General features: G+C 38.1%; 1 protein-coding gene across 2 annotated transcripts; it reads right to left on the bottom strand.

Moving 5' to 3' along the window:
- Window positions 1-2,293: 2,293 nt before the first annotated feature.
- On the bottom strand, window positions 2,294-12,613 carry LOC122664377. Of its 2 annotated transcripts, none has more exons than XM_043860171.1 (16): window positions 12,263-12,613; window positions 9,407-9,528; window positions 9,216-9,304; window positions 8,955-8,993; window positions 8,563-8,656; window positions 6,798-6,840; window positions 6,602-6,702; window positions 5,804-5,868; window positions 5,133-5,629; window positions 4,951-5,038; window positions 4,684-4,815; window positions 3,888-4,456; window positions 3,546-3,684; window positions 3,397-3,465; window positions 3,106-3,237; window positions 2,294-2,963 (listed from the first exon to the last, which is right to left on the bottom strand). In XM_043860171.1, the coding sequence occupies exons 1-16, from the start codon at window positions 12,478-12,480 to the stop codon at window positions 2,850-2,852; spliced, it is 2,511 nt and encodes an 836-aa protein (XP_043716106.1). In that variant the 5' UTR covers window positions 12,481-12,613; the 3' UTR covers window positions 2,294-2,849. The 2 variants fall into 2 exon arrangements, with proteins under 2 accessions (XP_043716106.1, XP_043716105.1); XM_043860170.1 differs by having other exon boundaries at window positions 4,678-4,815; window positions 12,263-12,612.
- Between the last annotated feature and the right edge of the window lie 9,991 nt (window positions 12,614-22,604).

Here is a 22,604-nt window from a genome sequence, read left to right as displayed (position 1 = left end):
GGCACTCCAGTGCTGATTGACTTTGGCAATTGATGGGGAGTCCGATGGAGGAACAAAAGAGGGGCGAGAAGCGAACCAAACTGCCCTTGCGAAAGGGCAATCCAGTAGGATGTGATCCACTGTTTCAGCTTGGCCGCATCTGGCGCAATAAGGATCTGTTGGCAGGCGATAATGTGGTCATTTTCGACCCCTATGAGAGGAACCATACGAACTGTACCGGACAGGAAACCTGAGAGGATAAAGATCCGTTAGTTTAGAAGGGAGTCAAGGACGGCGGGGTGAGGCGAGTGCAACTCAAGTTCTCGTTCTTGTACAGCCTGGGCCGCACAGATAGAATCCAAGAGAGGTGGGTCCCACTCTTCGATTCCATCTGTGTGACTCAGGCCCGTACGAGAACCTGAGCGAGTCTCCACAAAGGTTGGGCATGCAGCCAGGCTGCCTATCATATATGTCTTCTTCTCCCCTCCGCTCCCCTCTCCCCCACCCCATTCTTTTGCCATTAGTTTATCGAAAGTTGGCGACCCAACCCTTTGCCCAAAAAAAATAAGAAATCAAGACAAATAAATGGGATTCGGCTCCTTTCCAGGGAAGCCAGCACCCAGGGAGTGCCCAAGGGGCATCCAAGGAGTGGGTTGTGCTGCACACATCCTGATGCATACCCAATCAACCAGTGGGATGTGTGCGGCACAGCCCAACCGCTGAATACCCCCTGGGCAGTCCCTGGGCGCTGGGCTCTCTAGAGAGAGCTCAATCCAAGTAAATGTAAAAAAGTCAAACTTATATTTTATAATTAATTTTTATCCTATGCCGCTTTCTCATTTAACTTTTTTCCATAACAATAATAAGGGGAAAATATTTTTGAGCTACTAGCGGAGGAGACCAGATCATGTCCTTGATCAAACACTTCTCAAAGAGTTGTTGTGGGAAATAGAGTATATCCATGGTTAGTTGTGAGCTGAGAAACAACCGATGGTATGTAATGAGTCATGTAGAAACTATATTGCAAGGATTTATTGTGATCCCAAAAACAATTGCGAGAAAGTTCAATTAATATTATTGGGAAATTGACCACTTAGTGGAAAAGCCGAAGTGTGAAAAAAAAACTTTCAATTGGATGTAAGCAAACTTGATGAACCATTATAAATCGTATTGTCTCTTTCTCTATTATCTCAGTTGTGTTTTAAATTTCCTTACAATATTGCATTCATATCTTTATTTTGGATAAAACTTTTTTAAATTGTCATATCATTCCGTATAATCCAATGCACCCCTTTTTGAATTGCCACATGAACCAACAACTCTTGGCTTGGTGGTAGGTCTCCAGTCATCGAAGCTATATATTGATGGGGAAAGTGGGTATGGCCATATAAGATGAGGGGATACTACCACATTTTTTTATTTTTTAATTTGAGACATGAGGGGTATCCGATTTTAGGCCGACTAAATCCCCCCGGGCTCATACATGACCCCCGCGCCACGCACGAACCGGGAGCTTTTGGACCCTAGTGAGTCTCAGGCGGGTGGCCCCAAGAAATTATGCAGCGGCGATACTACCACTTTTAGTTCAGCTACATGGCAAAATGAGGTCATGATTCTGACTATTTAGGATAATTGGTCAATTTAAGACTCACATTCAACCACACATGTACTCTCATGAGTAACATGCATTCTCCCACATTCTTATGATGTGTGTGACATACATTTTAGGTTGATTTTGCATTCTCAAATGCATAAAAGAACTATTTTTTATCATCCGAGAATGCAAAATCGACCTAAAATGTATACCAAATGCAACCCTAGATTTTCAAAACTTTAATTTGCCGCTTGGTGACTTGTGAGTAAGGGACCAAAAGATTCTTGTTCACCAAATCATCTGAGAGAAGCTTTAATGGAGCTTTCAAGGTAGATTCTTCTCATCATAGGGGTAAGTCGTGGGTGTTTTTTTTTTATATTTTAAATCCAGAATATTATCTGAGACCGAGAAGCCCCCAAAACTTTATTAGATAATAAAAAATGAGATTAAATTACAACGGGACATAACCCGCCTTACCCTAGCCCAAGGAAATTGACCCTTTTACAGGTCCAGGGGATCAGCCCAGGAAAAGACTACTGTCCCAGTTGGGATCCCAAGGGAAAAAGGCTTTATAATTGTCACATGATAGCAGGTTCTTAGTCATCAGTCCAGGACAGTCATGTCACACCATCACATTACACCTGACAACTAGTCCTTCAATCAGTTCAGTGAGCTTGAGCGAGAAAGTAAAAGGGAATCATATTCATTGAATTTATGGCAAAGGGAAATCACAAGTTAAGAATAAAAACAAGCTACTTCCTCATTGCTTACACAAATATTTTAAATAATCTCAATAGAATTAGTTGTTCTTTCTCCTACAATATGAAAAACATAAAACACTTCCAAATACTACAACAACAACACAACACAACACAACACCACAATCAACACAGCAGCAATTGGAGGCAGTTGGTTGCCAGCATAACCTATGGATCACCATAACCTCAGAGATGTAGACAAGTCCCTCTAATTTTGTCCCCTCGATGCATTCTCAGGTGAAGCATGTTAGAAAGGAAACCAGGAACTTGCTCTACAATTCCACACCAATAACCTAATATATTGAAGGTGAAGAACATCAAATGCCAACTCGAGCAAACTACATTTGCAGTGGATTTACATTCACCTTTGCTGCCAGTGGTTTTGATTGATTCTTCAGCAATTCAGGTGTCCAGACACTTAAGTTTCAAGTGACACCTTCCTCAAAAGCTTTCTCTCTCTCTTTCGAAGAGAATGTATCTGTTCAATTGGTGTATATAATTGCCTTCTTTTTCCCTCTCTAAAGGAAGTATGATAATTGCTCCTTCTTCCTTGAACCTCCTTCCCCATACAAGTCATTCCACTGCTTCAGCTCACTCATTATAGATCCCTCGGCTGCAAAACTGGCTGCTACCTGCATTAAATTTAATAGCAAGCAGATGTGGACATTCAGATGGAAAATGGAACACTGTTCATTGACAAGTTGGCCATGTATAAATGAGAACAACATTGCTGTTGAAGAAAACAGGCAAAAAGAAATTTCACTTGGATATTACCTGATTCTTTGCCTGTCTCATGTCTTCCATATTCAATGGTCTGAGGGTAATTACTCTCTCTTCTTTAGGTTCTTCTATTGTATCTGGACCGTCTTCCGAGTTTTGTCCTTCCTCAGCTCTCCGCTTTCTCTCCTGCAACAAGAAGTTAAGCAAACGATTAGAAAATCATAAATCGTACATCCCATGGTGCAAAAAGGGTGCCTGAAAGGCCCTGAAGAAAATATACCAATAATGCCACCACCAACACCAATAGAGACAACAGATGGAAACCTTAAAAAATAAGAGTATTACCAAATCCTTCAGTCTCTCTTGTTGGATTAGCTCTCTGACAGGCCGATAAGCAGCTGTCGTGCACAAGTTCTGTTTTCAACATTTACTGCCCTTGTTAACTGCAGCTTATCACAAATCAATTCATGAATGATTTTGAGGAAGATACAAACCTTAAGATCACTCCCACTGTACCCCTCTGTCATGGTTGCAAGCTCCTTAAAGTCTAGTCTTTCTTCAACCTTCTCTTTTGCCAATAGTGTTTTCAAGATTGATTCCCTGTTCTCCACAGATGGCAGGCTAACCATAATTCTGTTCATTACAGCAAAGCATGTAAGATGAGTAAACATCTCACCCATAGACACAATTATCTTTTGGAATCATTACTATATGGCATGCAATTCCTAGAAATAACTTGGAACACCAACACTGTATTTTATGTAAATGATGTTGGGTAGTCAGACCAGTGAACACATATTTCACTAATGGAAATTGTAAATTTTACGCAGACATACCGGCGCTCAAACCGCCTAATAATTGCTTCATCGAGATCAAATGGTCTATTTGTAGCAGCCAGAACAAGGATTCGTTCACCGGGTTTCGTCAACAGCCCATCCCAATGTGCCATAAACTCATTCTTAATCTTCCTCATGGCCTCATGTTCCCCAACTCTGGTCCTTTGCCCAAGCATACTGTCAACTTCATCCACAAAAATAATTGTAGGAGAGACCTTTGCTGCAAGGGTGAAAAGGGCTCGGACATTCTTTTCATCTTCCCCGAACCATTTTGAAGTGATGGTAGACATGGAGACATTAATAAAGCTTGCTCCAGCCTCATTGGCAATGGCCTTGGCCAGCATTGTCTTCCCAGTACCAGGAGGCCCAAATAGCAATATTCCTCTGCAAGGTTTTAGAAGCCCTCCTTGGAAAAGATCTGGCCTTCGAAGGGGGAGCATGACCAGCTCCTGAAGAGATTCTTTAATCTCATCTAGTGCACCAATATCTGCAAATGTCACTCCAATCTCACTTGCAGGGATGACTTCAGGCCTTATGCGCTTCTCAAATTCATTGTCTGGAGGAACTTCCTGTCAGGAAAATAATTAAAATTCTAGATTACTTCCAACACATAGTCAAGGGAAACTTAAGAACCGGAAAGAACCAAGTCCTGAGGAAACAGTTGACCTATGTCATCTACAAAGCTGAAGTCCTTACAATACAAATCATAAAACTTGCACAAAGACTGCCGACAGAAGCAAAAGTTAGTCATAAGAGAAATCCATTATGATATTGACTGCACTGCACTTACAGGCGCTTTTGATGGAGGGGCTTGATTCTCACCATCCTTCTTCACCACAAGAACTGCTGCTTCAGTTTTGCTTTCAGGGGTCTGACCTTCAACCTTTGATTCAGGTTTCACTCCAGCAGTCTCTTCCCCTTCTGGTTCCTGTAACCAATAAAATTAAGAAGCATAATCAAATCATACTAGGGCTTGCAACATCAATTTCATAATCAAATCATACTAGGGCTTGCAACATCAATTTCATAATATTTAACTGAAAATATGACACATAGAATGGACCTTCGCAGCTTCAGCATTTGCTTCCAGTTTTAGAGTGTCTTCACCAACAGAATTACCTTCCTGGAATATGCTCAGCCCATGGGACAAACTGTTACATTGTTAAACCAACCAACCAGTTAGAGATAGAATTGGGATTAAGCTAACCAAATCTCACATTATATCATATAAACTGCTAGGCTGACCTCTTGGATGAAATAACAAGCTTGCCGTTTCTGTATTCAGGATCCTTGTTATTCATCAAATGGTAAGAAATTGCTGATACCACAATTTCTTCTATGTATTTACCGAGAACCATTGTGTCTGCAAGGCAGATTGAGCCCAGATCATCACAGTCAAGATCATTTGAAGCAAGAACCTCAATAATGTGGTTTCTGTTATCCTGAAACTGGATCATCTTCATGTCCTCTTCCAGTTGTGATTTCCAGTTCACAAGGTGTGTCTCATCTTCAGGTGGCCTAATAACAATGTTATAAGGGAATAGAAGGGTAAGCCTCTCATCCACTTCTCCATAGTCATTACCCGGATCCAACATCCGTGAACCAAGTATCAAAACAGATCCTGATAGTTTATTCAACATTTTCTGGAACAATGTGTATATCCTTTGTGATCGGAAGATAAGGTTTTCAACATCCCTGACATAGAGGACAAGTGGACTGGTTTTTGACAATGAAACTAGAACCTGCAGAGAGAGGTCAAAATTGGTTTGTAGAAGCCACATGAATAGCTAATTATTAAATGAGGTGAAAGTATCATTTTTTATAAAATTAAAATTGAAATAGAAAACCAGGGAGAAGGATCTTTTAGAAACCTTTTTTACATTTCAATAATTGCAACTTGTTCATAACAACATTACCTTGTACAGTGATTGTATAAGAAGTTTTTCTTCAAAAGCCCAGCTGCTGGTGCGCTTCAGAGGAGCTAAAGAATTGAAGAAAGTATACGAGATTGTAAGAGTAAGAATTATGTTGTTTATTGGGAATTAGTTGATGAGCAAATCATATGAGCAATGCACATAGGAGCTTTCTACATATTATACAGTATGGTGTGTAATGTCGAAAAAGGGGGGAAAAACCTTCAGATATTCTTTGACAAATGAAAACTTGAAAAGGGTAACAATAAGACAAACAGGAAAGAGTTTAGTACTCTTTAACTCTGAAAGAATGTACGAATAAAGTACCATCCGCAAGATGAAACCGCAGAATATTTCAGGCGATACTAAAATTGAGCAATACTGAAACCGCAGACTAGTTCATTAACTGAATGTATCCATTTTACTTGACCTAAACAGGAAGGTAAAGAAATTGAATCCTACCATATAATATGGATAGACTTCTGCACACCCCACGCCCCCAAAACCCAAAAACCAAAAAAAAAAAAAAACCCCTGATATTACATCAAAGTTACAACCACCTTTTTCCCATTCATCAGTATAGTAATCCAAAGGAACAAACAACCTAATGTTGTGACAATCTGTATGTATATAATTAATATTAGTTAAAAGCCACAAAATAGTATAAAAAGTTAAATCCACAAATGCTAATGGGTTCTGCTCCTCATGAAAAACTAGATTATAGGCTCAGATAGTGTTTTAAAGAGTAGCACCAAAAGAAAATATAGTCTTTTTGAAGTATAAAAGTTGCTGAGTAACAACCTGAATTAACGGTAGCGGATTGTGAAGCAAGGCTACTGATGTCAGCTGCAGCAGAGGCATTTCTACGAAGCTTCTGAGGAATATTAGAACATTCAATTTCCCTGACAGAGAAAGAAGATACAGACTTAGATGCAACATGGGACAGGTAACTGAAATTTCTTTACTGTGATCTCTCAAGAACTCCTAATGTGCATACCTTGGCCTGATATCTACACCGCTGCTGTGCCTCCGCAATGTACCTGCAGTGAAGAAAGCAAGGAGAAAAGTAGAACACCATAAAAGCCAAGAACAGGACATGGGAGGACAATTACTAAACTATAAAGTTAATCAGTTATTTAAAAAATCTGAAGCTGGTCATGCAATCATAGATGCAAAATACTATAAAAGCAAGAAAATTTTCTTGCAGAAGTTTAATAAATTTCAAAGTTCAGAAAATATAATCTTCCTTAATCTGGCAATTAAAATTGCTGGCTGAACAGCAACATAGATAAGAACTTGTTAAAATAGCATATTAACCTACACCAAATCAGGGTTTGTGTTGGCATGTTTACTCTAGTTTCCCACATAGGAAGGAGTGTTCAGTGTTAGTTCTGAGGCATGTAGCTGCAAAGAGCGGCTAAATGACATACTTTTAGTTTCTGTACCTTGTTTGGTTCTGCCAACTGATATCACCTTTTTCTTCATTTTTTTTTTACTTTTGATTCAGTGTCTTCCAGATAAGACTCACAGGCCTTTCTGATTTAGCACAGCCAAGCTCTGCTCATTGTCATTTACAATACAACTGGGAAAAGGTACTGTAAAACCCAGACAGCAGTATGAAGTTGAATGTATACCTCTCAAGTGCCTCACTTTTACATTCTGCACATTGCTCATAAGTGCCTCAACTGTAAATTTCCCTCTACATGTATACACAAAGTCTTAAGTTGCACACTTTTTGGTGGTACGGTGCAACCACTCAATACAGAAGGTTGTTTCTCTCTCTCTCTCTCTCTCTTTTTTTGGGTGGGGTGGGGTGGGGGGTGGGGGTGGGATGGGGTTGGAGATACTATGTTGTTGCTATGTCAAATAATATAAACTCAAAGATGTCCTCAAAACATAGAATTTTGAAAATAAATTTTAACATATCATAGTCATGGCTAAATTTGCAAAACTTTTATTAGCCAAAAAAACATAAAGGCATGATATTAACTTCAAAACCCAGTTTTATATAGACAGGAAGGTTCTGTAATGGATTGAAGGGAAAGAGAATGCCACCCGGTCACGCAGTGCACGCCGCCCCTGCGCCCACAGGGTTGCGCGAAATGACCGCCGCAACCCTGGTCATTTCCATCTTTCCAGGGGGGTGCGGTGGTCATTACGCGCACACCCGTGTCTGGGAGCAGGGGCAGCGTGTGCTGCGCAACTGGGTGGCGTTCTTTCTCACTGGATTGAATTAAGGTCGGATTTTCCAACCTGATTAATAAACAAGTGGGTGTCTGGATCTCATCCCCAGTTTACATAGATGGATATTTCATTTTTCAAAATTCTGTCAAGCAGACACCCCATATCCATGTCGAACAGTAACGCCTCTGTCCTTATTATATAGCTCCTAGTGATCAGCATTGCCAGCCTAATAATGACTATCAAGAAAATAGTACATAATCACAACTAAATAAATAAATGATGGCTCTAGCTAAAAATGGAAGGTTAAAACAATAGCACCCTCTCATTCTATAACACAGATTTGCAGTCAATCGTTCATTTCATTAAGAATTACATTCTTCTTGTTGTTGCACTATGGTGATTCTCCAGATATGGCATAGACATGGACACAGAAACAGGTAAGTTGTGTAATGTGGAAACATCAAAGCAGAAAGTGTTCGAAGAGCAACAATTGAAACATGTTAGAAACCTTTTAAATCACACTCAAAACTAAGTACATCTGCTGCAAAAAGAATAAAATGCAAAATGGTCTTTATTACCTTTGGTTTCCTCTCTAGGAGGAAGCATTGAAAAGGAACCAAGTAAATTGGACATCCGCTCCATTGTCATCTCTGAAATGGATCTCTTGAAGGACTACAGAAAAAAAAATTACAAGTATATGAGGAGATAATTGGAAAATAGTTGCCTAATTCATCTATCTCATAGAAGCATAACATAATTGGCTAACTTATCTCTCCAATTGAAGCATCACAAAATATGATGACTTATACATGTACTGGAAATAAATGAAATAAAGGTTACACGAACCCAGCACAACCAAAATTAGTTATCAACATTCTCAAAAATTCTGCTATATTTGATTGACAACACTTGGAAACTGAATGACCCAATTGATCTAATGTAAGAGAAACAGCTGAGTCTTTCTACTTACGGGTTCTTTGTTGCTATTACTGCCATATTTGCTCAGCATCTGTACCAGGACACAATGACTAATGTCATTATCATCATCTTTGTCCATTGATTGATAAGAAAAAAACATTAGGAACTATGAAAACCAAAGAGATGCCGACCTGGGACAAGACCCATCTTTTCTCTCATATCTGATAATCTGGTACCACCCAGCTCCCCCACTCCCCTTGGAAAAACGACAAGGAAAATAGAAAGGAAATAAAAGTTGCAAATAACTACTTACCTTTAGAGAAAAATCTGTTACATCTAACAAGAGCAACTTGGCTTCGAAGTAATGGGCCAATGCCTTGGCAAGCATTTGCTGGTAAAGCTCTTCAGAATATAAAAAAATTGTAATCAGACTTCATTGTAAATGCAAATGGAATCATAAATATCTTTAGGCCAAACAGGAAAGGATAGACACAATTAAATTACCAGCAGGTCCAGACAGCAAAATGGCCCGACTTGCAGGGGAGAGGTTCCGAGTATGCTTAGAAAATTCTGCTTGCTTCAGATGGACATAGGCAGCACTTGTCAGTAACACCCGTGTTTGCTCACTGTAATTGAGAAGATCAACAATAAAATGACATTAGACTCGAATAAACCAATGAAAGAGGCATACATAAAAGCAAAAAGGCAAATTAAGATATACAACTGTAAATAAACCAAGGAAACTGTCTAAGGCAAATTTAGATAGACAACCATAAATAAACCATGGAAACTGTCTAGTATCCATGAGTAAAATAAGCACTTCATATCCTGTCATCCCGGTAATGAAAAATATCAACCTATTCCTAGTAGCCCATATGTCAAGCAGTCTGAGCCTATCCTCATATTAACCTGACATATAAACTAATAATCTGGAGCTTATATTCTCAACAGGAAGACAGCAGGAAGAACATGAATTTGTTCATCCTTCGGTCTACATTATTCCCAACTACTACTTTATTGGATCAAATCCCCCATAAAGAGTATTTTAGTAATAAGAGTTATGCAGAGTTTCTCCTACAAAATGCAAAAAAGACAGCTCTACAAAAAACATGGATAAGTTGGTCAGAAAAAGTACCTGAATAACACTCAAAGCAATTTAGAACTATTTTTTACAAAATCTGAGAACACTACAATTAAGTTGTCCAGACCTTTGGACAATAATTTCGAGACAGTTATGCAGATTCACCACCAGTGTACATCACACGACACGGACACATATGCAAATAACTAAGTGTCTGCACACACACACAGGTGTGAGTCAACTCATTAAGAGGTGAAGAACAACTATCCTTTCCACCATGCAGCAGTGAGCTACTAGGCTAAAGCCACATGGAAAAGGGCAGCATGGACAAATACGTAGACTGATCTTGGAATACCATGTACTAACATGGAGTTAAATAAAATTTCCATTTTATTTTGGAAAACAGAGTAGGCGCAACCATTTTAAAGATCAACAAAACCTCATTAAGAGGTCATGAGTTCAACTCTCCTTTTTTTTTTGGTGGGGGGGGGGGGGGGACAAAACTCATTAGGGATGCAACAGCACCTTATTAGTGATCAGCAAAATAACAATTCTTGACCATGTTCCTGAATTGCCGATTCATTTGCTTGCTTTCTTAATAATAAATTCAAATTTGCAAAAGGACAATAAGCCGAGACGAGGAGGAAAAAGAAGAAAGCTGGTCTGTATTTATATTTGTAAAGGTATTCTTCTACATTGTACAATCATGTGGTTGCTTAGAACATTGAATGAGTGCGGAACTGACATCCAAAAGAAGAATGCTAAATCATTTGGTAGCTCTGTAGAACCTTGAATTGGTGTAGAATAATACAAAATCATGAGCATCTTTATTTTGGCTAAAATGATAGATGTGTGCTTAGGACCATGCAGATGGTGGTTTTTGCCAACTTGATCCTCACAAGGGGGTTTTAAAGAGCAAGTTTTTTGGGCAATTTATAAGATAGGCATAGTAGCTTTTTCTGGTTTTGAAAAAAAATATGTCTAGTTTATTAGATTTTTTGTTTTTGTTTCTTCGTTTTTCTTTTTTAGATATATCATGAGGTTCTGAAGCCATGGAAGAGTTAGTTTATTAGGATAAGATATTACTGGTTTTAGCATATTAAATTAACGGAAATTTTCAGTATCTCCCTTAAAGTATTTCTATAATTAATTAATTACTGATACTCCCCTATGAAATAATTTTGCACATTGAACCTAAATACTTACAAAACAATTTTCTCCCCCTTTATTTAAAATTTCAACATTGCCCCTCTTCAAGCAATGGGCTAAAATGAACTAATTTAAAGACAACCCAAGATGGGATCTACCCATCCACTCATACTCTTACCCCACCAAGTGCACATTGACCTGGTCAAATTTCTTTAAAATTAGGGCAGCAAGTAACTACCACTCAAATCAATAGGCACTTACGGTTATTACTTGGGAAGAATTAATTTCCATATCTAACACAATGATATTATTATTATTATTGTGGGGGACCCACAATTCAAATTTCACCATGATCATCAATGTATTTTTTGAAATTTGTTATTACATTAAACTATTAAAACAAAATCATAAAAAAATGACAGATCATTTTTTATGATTTTAAGGACAAGGTTGAAATATTAAAAAGAGCAGGGAAAAGTGTTGTGTTTGGGAATTTGGTACAAGTGAGCAAAAGTATTGTACAGCGGAATATCAGTAATTATTGGTATAACGTAGCACAGTGAAATTCTTTGTTAAAATTAATAAATTTGGAACTTGGTACCTATATGAAGCTTTCATATTCGGGGTATAGTAGAGTCAAACTACAAATTATTGAAAGTAAACCTAAAAAGATCCCAAAATTGCTAGCACCATGACTCTGTAATTTACGACTGTCGGTTCCACCGTCTGATACAGTGGATTCAATGTTGTCAAGGAGTGCGCCCCGACTTACTGAGCCGGGTAACACTAGAACTCCTCTGTCGATCAAAATTTGGTAATAACAGGAAGAGATCACAAGCGGGTGAGAAACCCAATAATTTCGAAATCCGTGAAGGAATTGACAGAGGAATATCACCCAACCATAATGCACTCTGCACCTCTGCAAAATGATGATGTAATCTGAACTTCCGCAGGCCTTGAAAACGATATTTATTAACATGTCCAAAATCCAACGAACGATAGAATAATTAAAAAAAGAGATGGTGTATTCCATAAATTACACAATTACGCAGGGTTTACGATATTATTTTCCTAAAAAGATTAGTAAGAGAGAGAAGGGTGCGCAGGATAAAATGTATGTCGTCCCTTACCTGAGGTAATAAGGAAACTCATCGAAGGTGACGTTGCTTAGTTTGCCGTCGACAACTTGTCGCAGCAACTCCTGCTCGATCCGCTCTCCTGTAATGACATTTGAAGAATAATTGGCTCCCGTCCATCTACCCACAGTCTGCCCAGAAGCCAAACCAAGCCCGACTCCGACACCTACTCCCACGCCCAATGCGGACATGAGAAAATGTTTTTGCTCCATTGCCTTCGCACTCCTATAAACTCTCCAGGCCACTTCGTCGGAACTTCACCTTCCCTCGTCCAAACCTTCAAATAGAAAGAGCACGCCTGAAATAGTAACAGAAAGCAATAACCTCTTCTTAAGCAGAAGCGCGAGCAAAACTTTCAACTCTCAAATCTCAATCATTCTTCAGTTCTCTGCAATCAAGCCCCTGTTTAGACAGAAAAACAAGAGATCCAGTCACACACAAGAGATTTACGACAAATTTCTAAAGTTACGAATTTAAAGCATCCAGAAATCATAATCTAAAAAAATCGAAAAACCAGCCAAACTTAAGAGCCCGAAACATATAAGATACACCGAAAACTTCAATTGCTTTTTCTATATTAAAATGTTTGTAATAGATATTCAGAACCTTCAGAATCCAATTCCTGAAGTTAACAAGTGAAAAGGCGACGTGATCCAGTTTAAATTCATGAATCATCTCAAAAGGTTTATACTACAGAGATGACTCGAATCAGAAATTGAATATTCGAAGACAGAATCAGAAAGTCGATCTCTTCAACTATCGAAATTTTCTAAAAAAACATGAAAGAAAAAGAAATCTAATTTTAAGTTCTGACCGAACAGGTTAGTTTCTTCGAAATTCGGACAAGAAAACCTTGCGCTGACCGTTTCTCCTCCCTCTCTCGCTATATTTGTCTGTTAAATCTCCTGTGTTCTCCTATGATCGCTCTCCCGACCTATTTATAACCACCGAGGTAAGGGGATCTCAAAGTCTCCAAGAAAAGAGAAAAGAAAAGAAACGCTGCAGAAAAGAGAAATTTTCGGGAGCTTTTTCTCTTTTGACTTTCCGGCGACCGGGAAAATCACATTTCGTGTTAGAACATAGGAGGAGGAGGGGCTGTTATAGCCTTATAGGGCCTGAGATATGAGGTGCAGTGCAGTCGGTTTTCCCGCTTTTCCAGGCCTTCAATATTGGAGTTTTCTCTACCAAAAAAAATATCGGAGTTTTCTGAGGATCTATGGGCAAATTTTGCAGTGGCTACGTGTCATGACGTTGACGGTATTTGACACTTTGACGTTTCTTATTGACGGCTTTTTTTTTATTTTTTCTTTTTTGAAATAAAAAAAAAATAAATGTTTTTCCTTGTACATAATAAGATAAGACTCATTATGAAACTGCAAAAACCGTCAAAATGCGCCGAAATCCTGAAGCCGATGGTTTACGGCTTACGCATATGGCTCATGGCCAAGTCATCAAGTTGGACATTACCAAACCAGGTCTCTTCGGGTCAGACGGGTTTGGACTTTGGAATGTTGGCCTGCGATGGTGGGCCCGACTTGAACAAACCTGTTGAAGTCGGAGAATGGCTCAATCGATTACTAAACATGTCAGGCTCAAACACTGATCGATTAATAATTGGACAACCCCAGTGCAAGGAGGTAGCTCAATGTTCACCTAACCAAGATCACTGACTACTTGTGATTAACCGGTAACCAGCCGTTTATAGTCCAATTAAATGATCAATTATAATTTATTTAACATTTATAGTCTAATTAATCATTAGTCCATTAAATTTCAATTATCCAGATTACCTTGAAGTTATTACCGAAAAAAAATTACCTTGAATTTGATTATGAACCAAAAGCCAACCAACTGAAAAGAAATTTATTCGTATCCTAACCTACAAGGCTTGATTACCTAAACGGGTGAAAATGACATGAAACCTTAAATTGGTGGGGACCAATTAGCCTGACCACTTGAAACCCCTAGTTTGATAATAGGGGAATACTAACAATGAGCACATCCTCTCTTTTTTGCTTTTCTTTATGTGCAAACTCACGAGAGGAAAATTTTTATTAAGCCTCATATGACAAAAACCATACTTACAATTTCGAAGAGATTCTCATAGAAAAGGAACTCTCAAAGTTAACGATTTGTGAGGCTAGGGCCTATTGTATCAGTACCTATGCTTGAGTAATCTCTTGTACTTTTTTCCTTCAATTAATACGTACTTGCTGACCTTCTAGCTAAAAAAAGGCCCTGATGAGTGCAATTGAGAAACAATGATCCAAACAATTGATATATTGTGGGTTCCCATGGATATATATGGGGAGTGTTCTCTGTGGGGGAGCACAGAGGCCATGCATACACAACAGTCAATGAGAGTGGATGCACTGGCATCTTGGGGGTGGGACGATCATTCCCCTCCCCCCCCCCGCCCCGACATTATGTTTAGACATGGACTGCGCCTCCACAAAAAACATTTTCTCATGTATATCGAGTCAAATCAAAACCAGACCCATAAGGTGTTCGGTCCATAAAAGAGAACCAAAACAAATAGTTATCGATTGATCTAGTCTCAATTTTGTATATATAATGAACAGTAATTTATTTTTTTTCATAATTTATCAAAATTTTCTGATTTGGTTCAAAACAGAGTGAAATTGGTTCTGTCTGTAAAGTGTAAACACGAATAAAGGAGATAATGCAATAAAATGAATCATGCAACCCCCGCTCTCTGGGCTGCGGCACCCTTAGTTATTTTCGGGATTTGAGGGGGATATGATGATCAATTTGCATGCCCCTGTGTCAGAGCGCAGCGATTGCACTTGACATTCTTTCTCCCAATGTGAAAATATTAATTGTGAACTAAGGTTTTAGTTCATGGTATCGATAACAGTATTCATATCAATATAGATCGATCATATCAAATTAAAACACATTTTCATTAAAAAACAAACAAACAATATTTGTACCATAACCACTGATCCATATCAGTAAGGTATCGATAACGGTTCCGGCCGATACCAATACTGCTACTTAGAACCGTGCTTAGATTAGTTAGATCTGACCAATGGTGATGGGGACAACGAATAGGGAAAGCTGTATAATCCATCCAAAATGAATGGATTTTGTATCTACAAATATGTTTCCAAGGAAAGTTAAAAGGGTATGGGGAAAGGCATGGGCTCAAGGTTTTTTTATTCATTGGCCCACCAACTAACAAAGGGTCATTATAGGGGTTTAATAATCACTTTCCTTCTAAAGCTTAGGTATCCAAATATGTCCTCGAGAGTAAATGGAAGGAGTAAAATGGTACTGCTCATGCCATACATAAAAGATCCATAATGTAATCATTTATACCAAGAGATGAGAGAGAGACCAAAAGGGAATATTGCTTGTCCACGCGTGTGGTAGCATAATGCTTAGAGAACTTTTTCCTATTTTTATCATAGAATTTAACATATGGGAGAAGGTTGGGTATGTCATCAGCTTTCGATAAGTTAGACCCAAGAAGGCAAGGAAGTCTTTTCCAAAAGAGAGGAGAGAAGATGATATATGTACGTTGGGTAGCCTAATGGCGTGCCCATCTTTTACGATGTGAGAAATGATTTCATCCAATAAAGGGATCACATAATACGAGAGAAGACAAAGGGATCCACATGAATAGAATGTGAGATGACGGGGAAAGCATCCCCATACTATCGGGGATCTTTTTCTCTTTAACTTTCTGATTTATTGTTTTGATGAAAAGTGCTCCTAAGATTTTTAGTCTCTCTTTCATATCTAAGAGCTATTCCAATACTTAAAATATATAACATAAAAAGTTTAAAGGAAAATGTTTTTATCCTTTATTTATCTCTCTCCTCCCTTCCCTTGAAATGGCCTCTTTGTCTCTTGAAATGATTCCTTTCCGAGGGCACGTATTGAGTGTTTCCTATATATTGGTGTGGGCTATGCTTCTAAATACAAAACACTCTCCCAAAGTTTTATTATAAGCCTTATTAAATCACAATATTTTTATATATTTTTTTATCTATTTTTATATCCATTGAATAAAAAATAAAAATAAAAACTAATAGTCATGGCATCAAGTTACGTGGAGATAATAAATTAAAATGCACAAAAATAAATAAATAAAGCACCTAATTGTCAATATACATTCCAAAATTCTATATTGAAATTTCATTTAAATTAAATATAAAAAGTAAATGATGAAATTTTCAGGTAACTTTTTTTTTTTGCATTTGGGCTCCCAAGATCATAATTTTGAAATTTCAATTTATATAAAACCTTGGAGTGTTTCCCCTGAAGACCTAACCATATGAACTAGTCAGAGCTCAAAAAAATAACTAAAGGAACAAATTAGATGTAAACAATCACCATAATATTGTAAATGGTATTCTACCAAAAATATATATATATATTGTAAATGGTAAATATATACCATTTACTTTTTTTTTTAATATTAAAAATCACATAAAATTAGGATTATAGAATTAACGCTTAGACATATCCAACAAGTTTTAAAAAAAAAATTATAATTGATTTCTTACAAAATTACTCAAAACGAAATCAGGATTTTCCAAAAGCATCCCACATGACCTTAAGTCGCATAAAATCAGGATAGTGAGCAAGCTGTATTCATTTACTCAAACTTATAAATGTTCACTAAATGTTTTCATTTGGCTTGAAGGATTTGATTAAGGTATAGATGGTAAAATTTGTGTAAAGTTTATTGTTTCCCTCCTCATCAAAACTTTAAGTTTTATCATTTTTATATGGGCGAGAGTTCGCTTACGAGGTCTCTAGAGCCTACACGTGTATACTGGCCAATGAGAGTGCACGCGCAAGCATCGATATTCTCATTTCCATGGGGGCAGGGCGGTACTTTTCATGAGGACAGTGGTATTGTATCTAGGTGCAAGAGCCACGCTAGCCATGCGACCAGGTAGCATTCTTTTTCCCTTTTTAAATTTATTAAAAAGAAGTATCTTGTGTAATTAACCATGATCGTTTACATTGGACAATAACAAAACAGAATTACTCTACTTCATATATGTAAGGAGCCAATTTCTTTGCATTGTAGGTTGCAGAATGTTATTACACATCATAACTAAAAAGTGTAATAGTATCATGGGAACAAGAACTCTGTCCGGGAGTGTGGCCTACGTCAGCACTCCCATGAGTCTATCTCTCTCCTCCCCATATGAAAAGACAGCTCTGCCTCCTTGTTTTAAGGAGGAGAGAGTTAGACACATGGGAGTGTTGGCATAGGCCACACTCCCGGATCTATGCCAGCACTCCTGGATAGAAAATTGATTCCCTAGTATCATACCACTATCATATAGCTGATTTTTTTTAGTCTTATTCCATCCACAAATAGTTAGTCTCAATATAATCACGATTTTTGCCGCGTGTACAAATGTTATGTTGCAAACAATCGCTTAGTCGGTTGGTTGGTGTCTTGCCAATTAAAAATAAAACATTATCCATTCTTTTCTATTGATGGTCTCATCACGACTATGCCAATGTTGCAACCTTCTCCAAAGAAATATAGAGAATTTGAAATACCAAATGAATTTCTTACTCTGAACTATTTCAGATTGATGCAACTAAAACAATTTCAATTTCTTGACCAAAAATCTATTTGTTGACTATTTTCATGAAATCAATTGGAATTTGAAATAGAACTCATACCGAATCTGACCAGTTTAAAACCCAAACTACACACCCCCACTCTATTACTGTAACAATACCCCTGTAAAGAGGGGGGGTGAAATGACCACCCTATTGATGTCGTCACACGAGTTTCCACACAGGGGCCATGCAATCCAAAGAGAACTCTTGCCCAAGAAATATCGCCTTCCCATTATTTTTTTTTTTAATTCATGGATTGAGCTCCTCTCTAGGGAGGCCAGCGCCCAGGGAGTGCCTAGGGGGCACCAAGCCACCAACCGTTGGGTTGTACTGCACACATCCCAATGGCTGATTGGGCACATGCCAAAATGTGTGCAGCACAGTCCAGCCCTTGGATGCCCCCTGGGCACTCGGCTCCCTGGAGAGGAGCCAGATCCCTGATTCATGGCCAGCAAATATTAACGGCGAGGTTGGTAGAGCAGCTGCAGCCGCAGCCGCAGCCAAGCCATAACGTCACAGCGGCCTATCTTATTTTCTTGTTATTCTTTTCGATTATAATTGACATTTTTCTTTTCTTTATTTTTTAGATTCTTTTTGCTTTTCTTTTTCAGTTGTAGGACCCGCTTCTTTCCGTCCTGTACAGAGTCAAAACTACTGTGAATACTTTATAAAGGGGAAAATGCCTACGAAATGGACTATTACAGGTTGTGAACAAATTTGGTTTCCACGTGTCGTTTAAGTGTCAAACGATGGCGGCTACCACGTTGGAATCCACCAAAAATTTCGGCTCAGTAATGGACTAGACGAGAAGATTGAGTGACAAAGTGTGATGACACAGGCCCTACTCAGTAATGGTGCAAGATTTGACACTGCCCAAAGGATCATGAGATTGGAATCTGTTGTCATCAATCACGACCCTTCAGGATCTCCAGGGAAAAAGATTGATGCCGCCGATTCGGATAGTGCGATACGTCTCATAGACATGGTTCCTAATTTCGAATCAGTATCGGCCGAGACTGATCCTAAATTTCGATCGATTTGATACCAATATAGTGATACGAATAAAGGGTAAAAAGGTAAATAAAAATCAAATTTTATTTAAAAACAAGAATAAATCTGTCCGATGGCTGGACTGGGTATGCTGGATTTAGATCCTTTACTGTACGAGCTGTCCAACAGCACAGTGCTGCCAAGACACAGGGAGACATGCAATGTTCATGTTACCCTTGTCCAAGCGCCTTGCATGAGTGGGGGTAAGGTGGATATTGCACGCCTCACCATGTCTTGATAGTACAGTCCTATCGGGCAGCTCACCAATAGATGATCAAAATTGGGGAATGCTACACATATACCGATGGCTGATTAACATACATCGAGATGTATGCAACACAACCCAACCATTGATGGCCCTGGGCACTCCGTGGCGTTGGGCTCCTCGAAGAGGAGCTCGATCACCCTTAAATGGGATCAGGATCGTCTCCAAGGAACTCAACACCCAGGAGGTGCCCAAGAGATATCCAATTATTGAATTATACCGCACACATCTTGGTGCACACCTATGAATGTGTGCGATACAACCTAACGGCTGATAAGACCGTAGGCGTACAGGTCTCCCTGTAGATGAACTAAATTACCCTAAATGGCTGATGAATCGGCATCGAAAGCTGCAATGACGGCTATTTTTCTTCCAAAAAAAGACAACAGTTCACAACAACGCACGTAAGAGCCACAAGAGTAGACAATGACGATTCCCTGGAGAGGCTGGAAACCTGGAACTCTCTCAGTTAAATTTCAAACTGACAGAACAACAGTGTGTGATGATCGATGTAATCATGTAATATTGATTGTGTAGATCGAGATCAACCATTGATCGATGTTCCATGCGCATGGGATGAACTGCAACTTGGCAAGTGGGCTCTGAAGTACTCCTTCAATTAAATCAAGAAAGATTTACTACGTTCATTGAATCATGCATGCCGAGACAAGAACATATATTTTTAGTCTAAAAGTATTTTTTGCCTAAGAAAAAGACTTCCATAGTCATTATGGTTGATTTGATTTTCACATTCTAAAAATCAAAAGATGACCGAGTTCATATTATATGTATGGGTCGCTGTTCTCTGTGCCGCAGTGTAGGTTGTATCCAGACACATAGAGGTGGCGTACTGACCACCCTGCCCTCCTGCACAAATTGTCCATATGCTTAGGCATAACCTGCGTTATGGCACAGATAACATTCTTCCTAATATGTAAATAAGAAGAGTTCTATGTGATTATACTTTCATAAAAATAAAAAATAAAAAGGTTATTTACAAATGCCTCCTGAAAATGATTAAATTTATAGTTGTCCTCTTGAATTTTTACTAATTTCATGTGAACCCCTGCTTTCCAAACTAAGTACCAATATAATCCCTCCCGTTAGTCAAAGACTTTATATTATAACGGATCCCAATTTTTTAACATTGTTGGATCATTCTACCTTTTGATAAGGTAAAATGACAAAAATGCCCGTACCTGAAAAAAAAAATCCAACCCATCTTCTCCAAACCTCTGCAATTTTTTCCTTTTTTTTTTTTAAACCCTAAACTTGTAGAGGAGGATGAACTTCTTCGATCAACAGCTTCTTTGCATTCCATTTCTTCTTCGCTCGGGGATGAAACGTGATCACCTTTAACCATTTCATTGACAAATCCATTTCTGCAGTCGCTGGCTTGAGTTTTATGAGATGAATCAAGAGAAGGGATTGGATGCACGTCCATAATGGAGACTAAACTCCGTCGAGAGAAGCCTCGCGGAGGTCAAACTCACCTATCGAGACGACAGAAGACAGATGAAAAGATGAACCTTAAGGAAGAACAATAGGCTTTCTGGGTTTGAATCTAGGGTTTACGCAACGATTTTAACAGTTGAATCGACAAACAGCCGTAGCTTTTTCCCAAGTTCATAAAATTGCCTCACTTGGGATTACATTCAGTACCAAGAAAAGGGAAGAAAAGGAAAAAAAAAAATTAAAAAATCCAACCCTTGCACCTAGAAGGAACAATACTTTGATCTCTGAACTCTGATAGCAGAAAAGAAAGAAACACCATCTGTTTTAAATCTCATTTATTGCACTGTTAACTGAATTTTTCCCTTCGTTTTTTCATTCTTTTTTGGCCATCCCTTTCAGTCTTTCACTTTCTTTCACTTCAATTTGAGAAGATGAATCTCTCCAACTCCCTCTGTTTTGAAACGCTCTAATTAACTTTTTTATTTATGTGGCCTATTATTACAGCCAAAACAAAGGTCAAACCCTGAATTTGCTCATAACCATCTAATGTTGATGCTTTGGCCTTTAGACAGTTAGACCTTAACAATGACTCCTTCGATTTTTAGAGGAAGAACCAGGGTTCCCCATTGATTCTGTAAGTTACGGTCAAGTGCAGTTTCAGGTTGCTGGTTCTTTGTCGGTGCCTAATCTTTTGGGTAAATACCAGTAGATCTTCATGAAATAAGGAACAAAGGATTGTTCAACTGAAATCTTAAGTTGAATAGTGCTTGATCGAATGAGTTCTTCCTCTAAAAATCGTTTAGGGTTTGACAAAAAAGGAAAAAATTGCAGAGGTTTGGGGAAGATGGGTTGGAATTTTTTTTCCAGGTAAGGGCATTTTTGTCATTTTACATTATCAAAGGGTAGAATGGTCCAACAATGTTCAAAAATTGGGATCCGTTATAACATAACGTCTTTGACTAACGGGAGGGACTATATTGGTACTTAGTTTGAAAAACAAGGGTGCATGTGGAATTAGTGAAAATTTAGGGGGGCAACTATAAGTTTGACCATTTTCAGGGAGGCATTTGGAAATAACCCAAAAAAAAAAAAAGAAGAGTCCCATGTTCATGGCTATGAGTATAATCAAGTATCATCAGATGGGGAAGGGTATCTTTGAATTCGTCAATAGAGGATGAGAAATTATTAATGAGACAATCATATGATTACATCACCAATTACTTGAGGATTTTTCTCTTCCACCGATGAAGTAAAACTTTTGCTTTAACATTTTTTTTCATTATATCGGATAGTTATCCATGTAACAATAGAATGTTATGTTTTTGAAAATCATAAGGTAAATCTGAGTTATCTATTTTTATGATTTTTTAAATTTAAAGTATATGTTTTCACCTAGAACTGAGGGAGTGCACAATGACGTCTAGAAATTAAAACTGATACACATGCATGGATACACGAGATGTGTGTCCATACAAAATAAGACATTTGATTGAATTTGACTTTGAAATTTGAAAGATGATTAATCTAGCTCATGTTCTCTCTATTCAATGGTCGGAATCAATATTATTTATTTATGTGGTAAAATCAATGTCTTGTGACATTTGAAGAAATAATAGACCTTTGTAATAATAATATATATCAAATACAACCTAAGATTTTCTTATTTTACTTTCTTTTAAACGGAACATTAAAAAAGGGAAATTGATCTCACTGGTTTCCGCTTCTTCAAGTAATCTATTCACAAAGGTCCTTGATCAGCAAGAAAATTTGTAAGACCAATGGGAGTGAACAGTTTTGTATCACTTTGATGGTACACAACTTTTATGATCCTTTTTCTTTGCTTTCTTTGAATCCAACCGCAAGCAAAAAGAATTTGAAAAATCAAAAAAGAGAAAGCACAATAACTAAGCAGTGTCTAATCAAACACGTGATTTATAAAGTGATAAT

This window comes from Telopea speciosissima, chromosome 6 (genome assembly GCF_018873765.1).
Source record: "Telopea speciosissima isolate NSW1024214 ecotype Mountain lineage chromosome 6, Tspe_v1, whole genome shotgun sequence".
Lineage (NCBI taxonomy): Eukaryota > Viridiplantae > Streptophyta > Magnoliopsida > Proteales > Proteaceae > Telopea > Telopea speciosissima.
Note: the sequence above shows the minus strand (reverse complement) of the source record. Positions and strands in the feature narration are given on the sequence as shown.

Coding starts and splice junctions, on each gene's coding strand:
- LOC122664377 (XM_043860170.1), bottom strand. CDS start 12,480: ATGGAGCAAAAACATTTTCTCATGTCCGCATTGGGCGTGGGAGTAGGT. Junction 5,039..5,132: donor CTTGTTATTTCATCCAAGAG/GTCAGCCTAGCA, acceptor ACAATGTAACAG/TTTGTCCCATGGGCTGAGCA. Junction 3,238..3,396: donor AAGAGAGACTGAAGGATTTG/GTAATACTCTTA, acceptor TTCTTGTTGCAG/GAGAGAAAGCGGAGAGCTGA.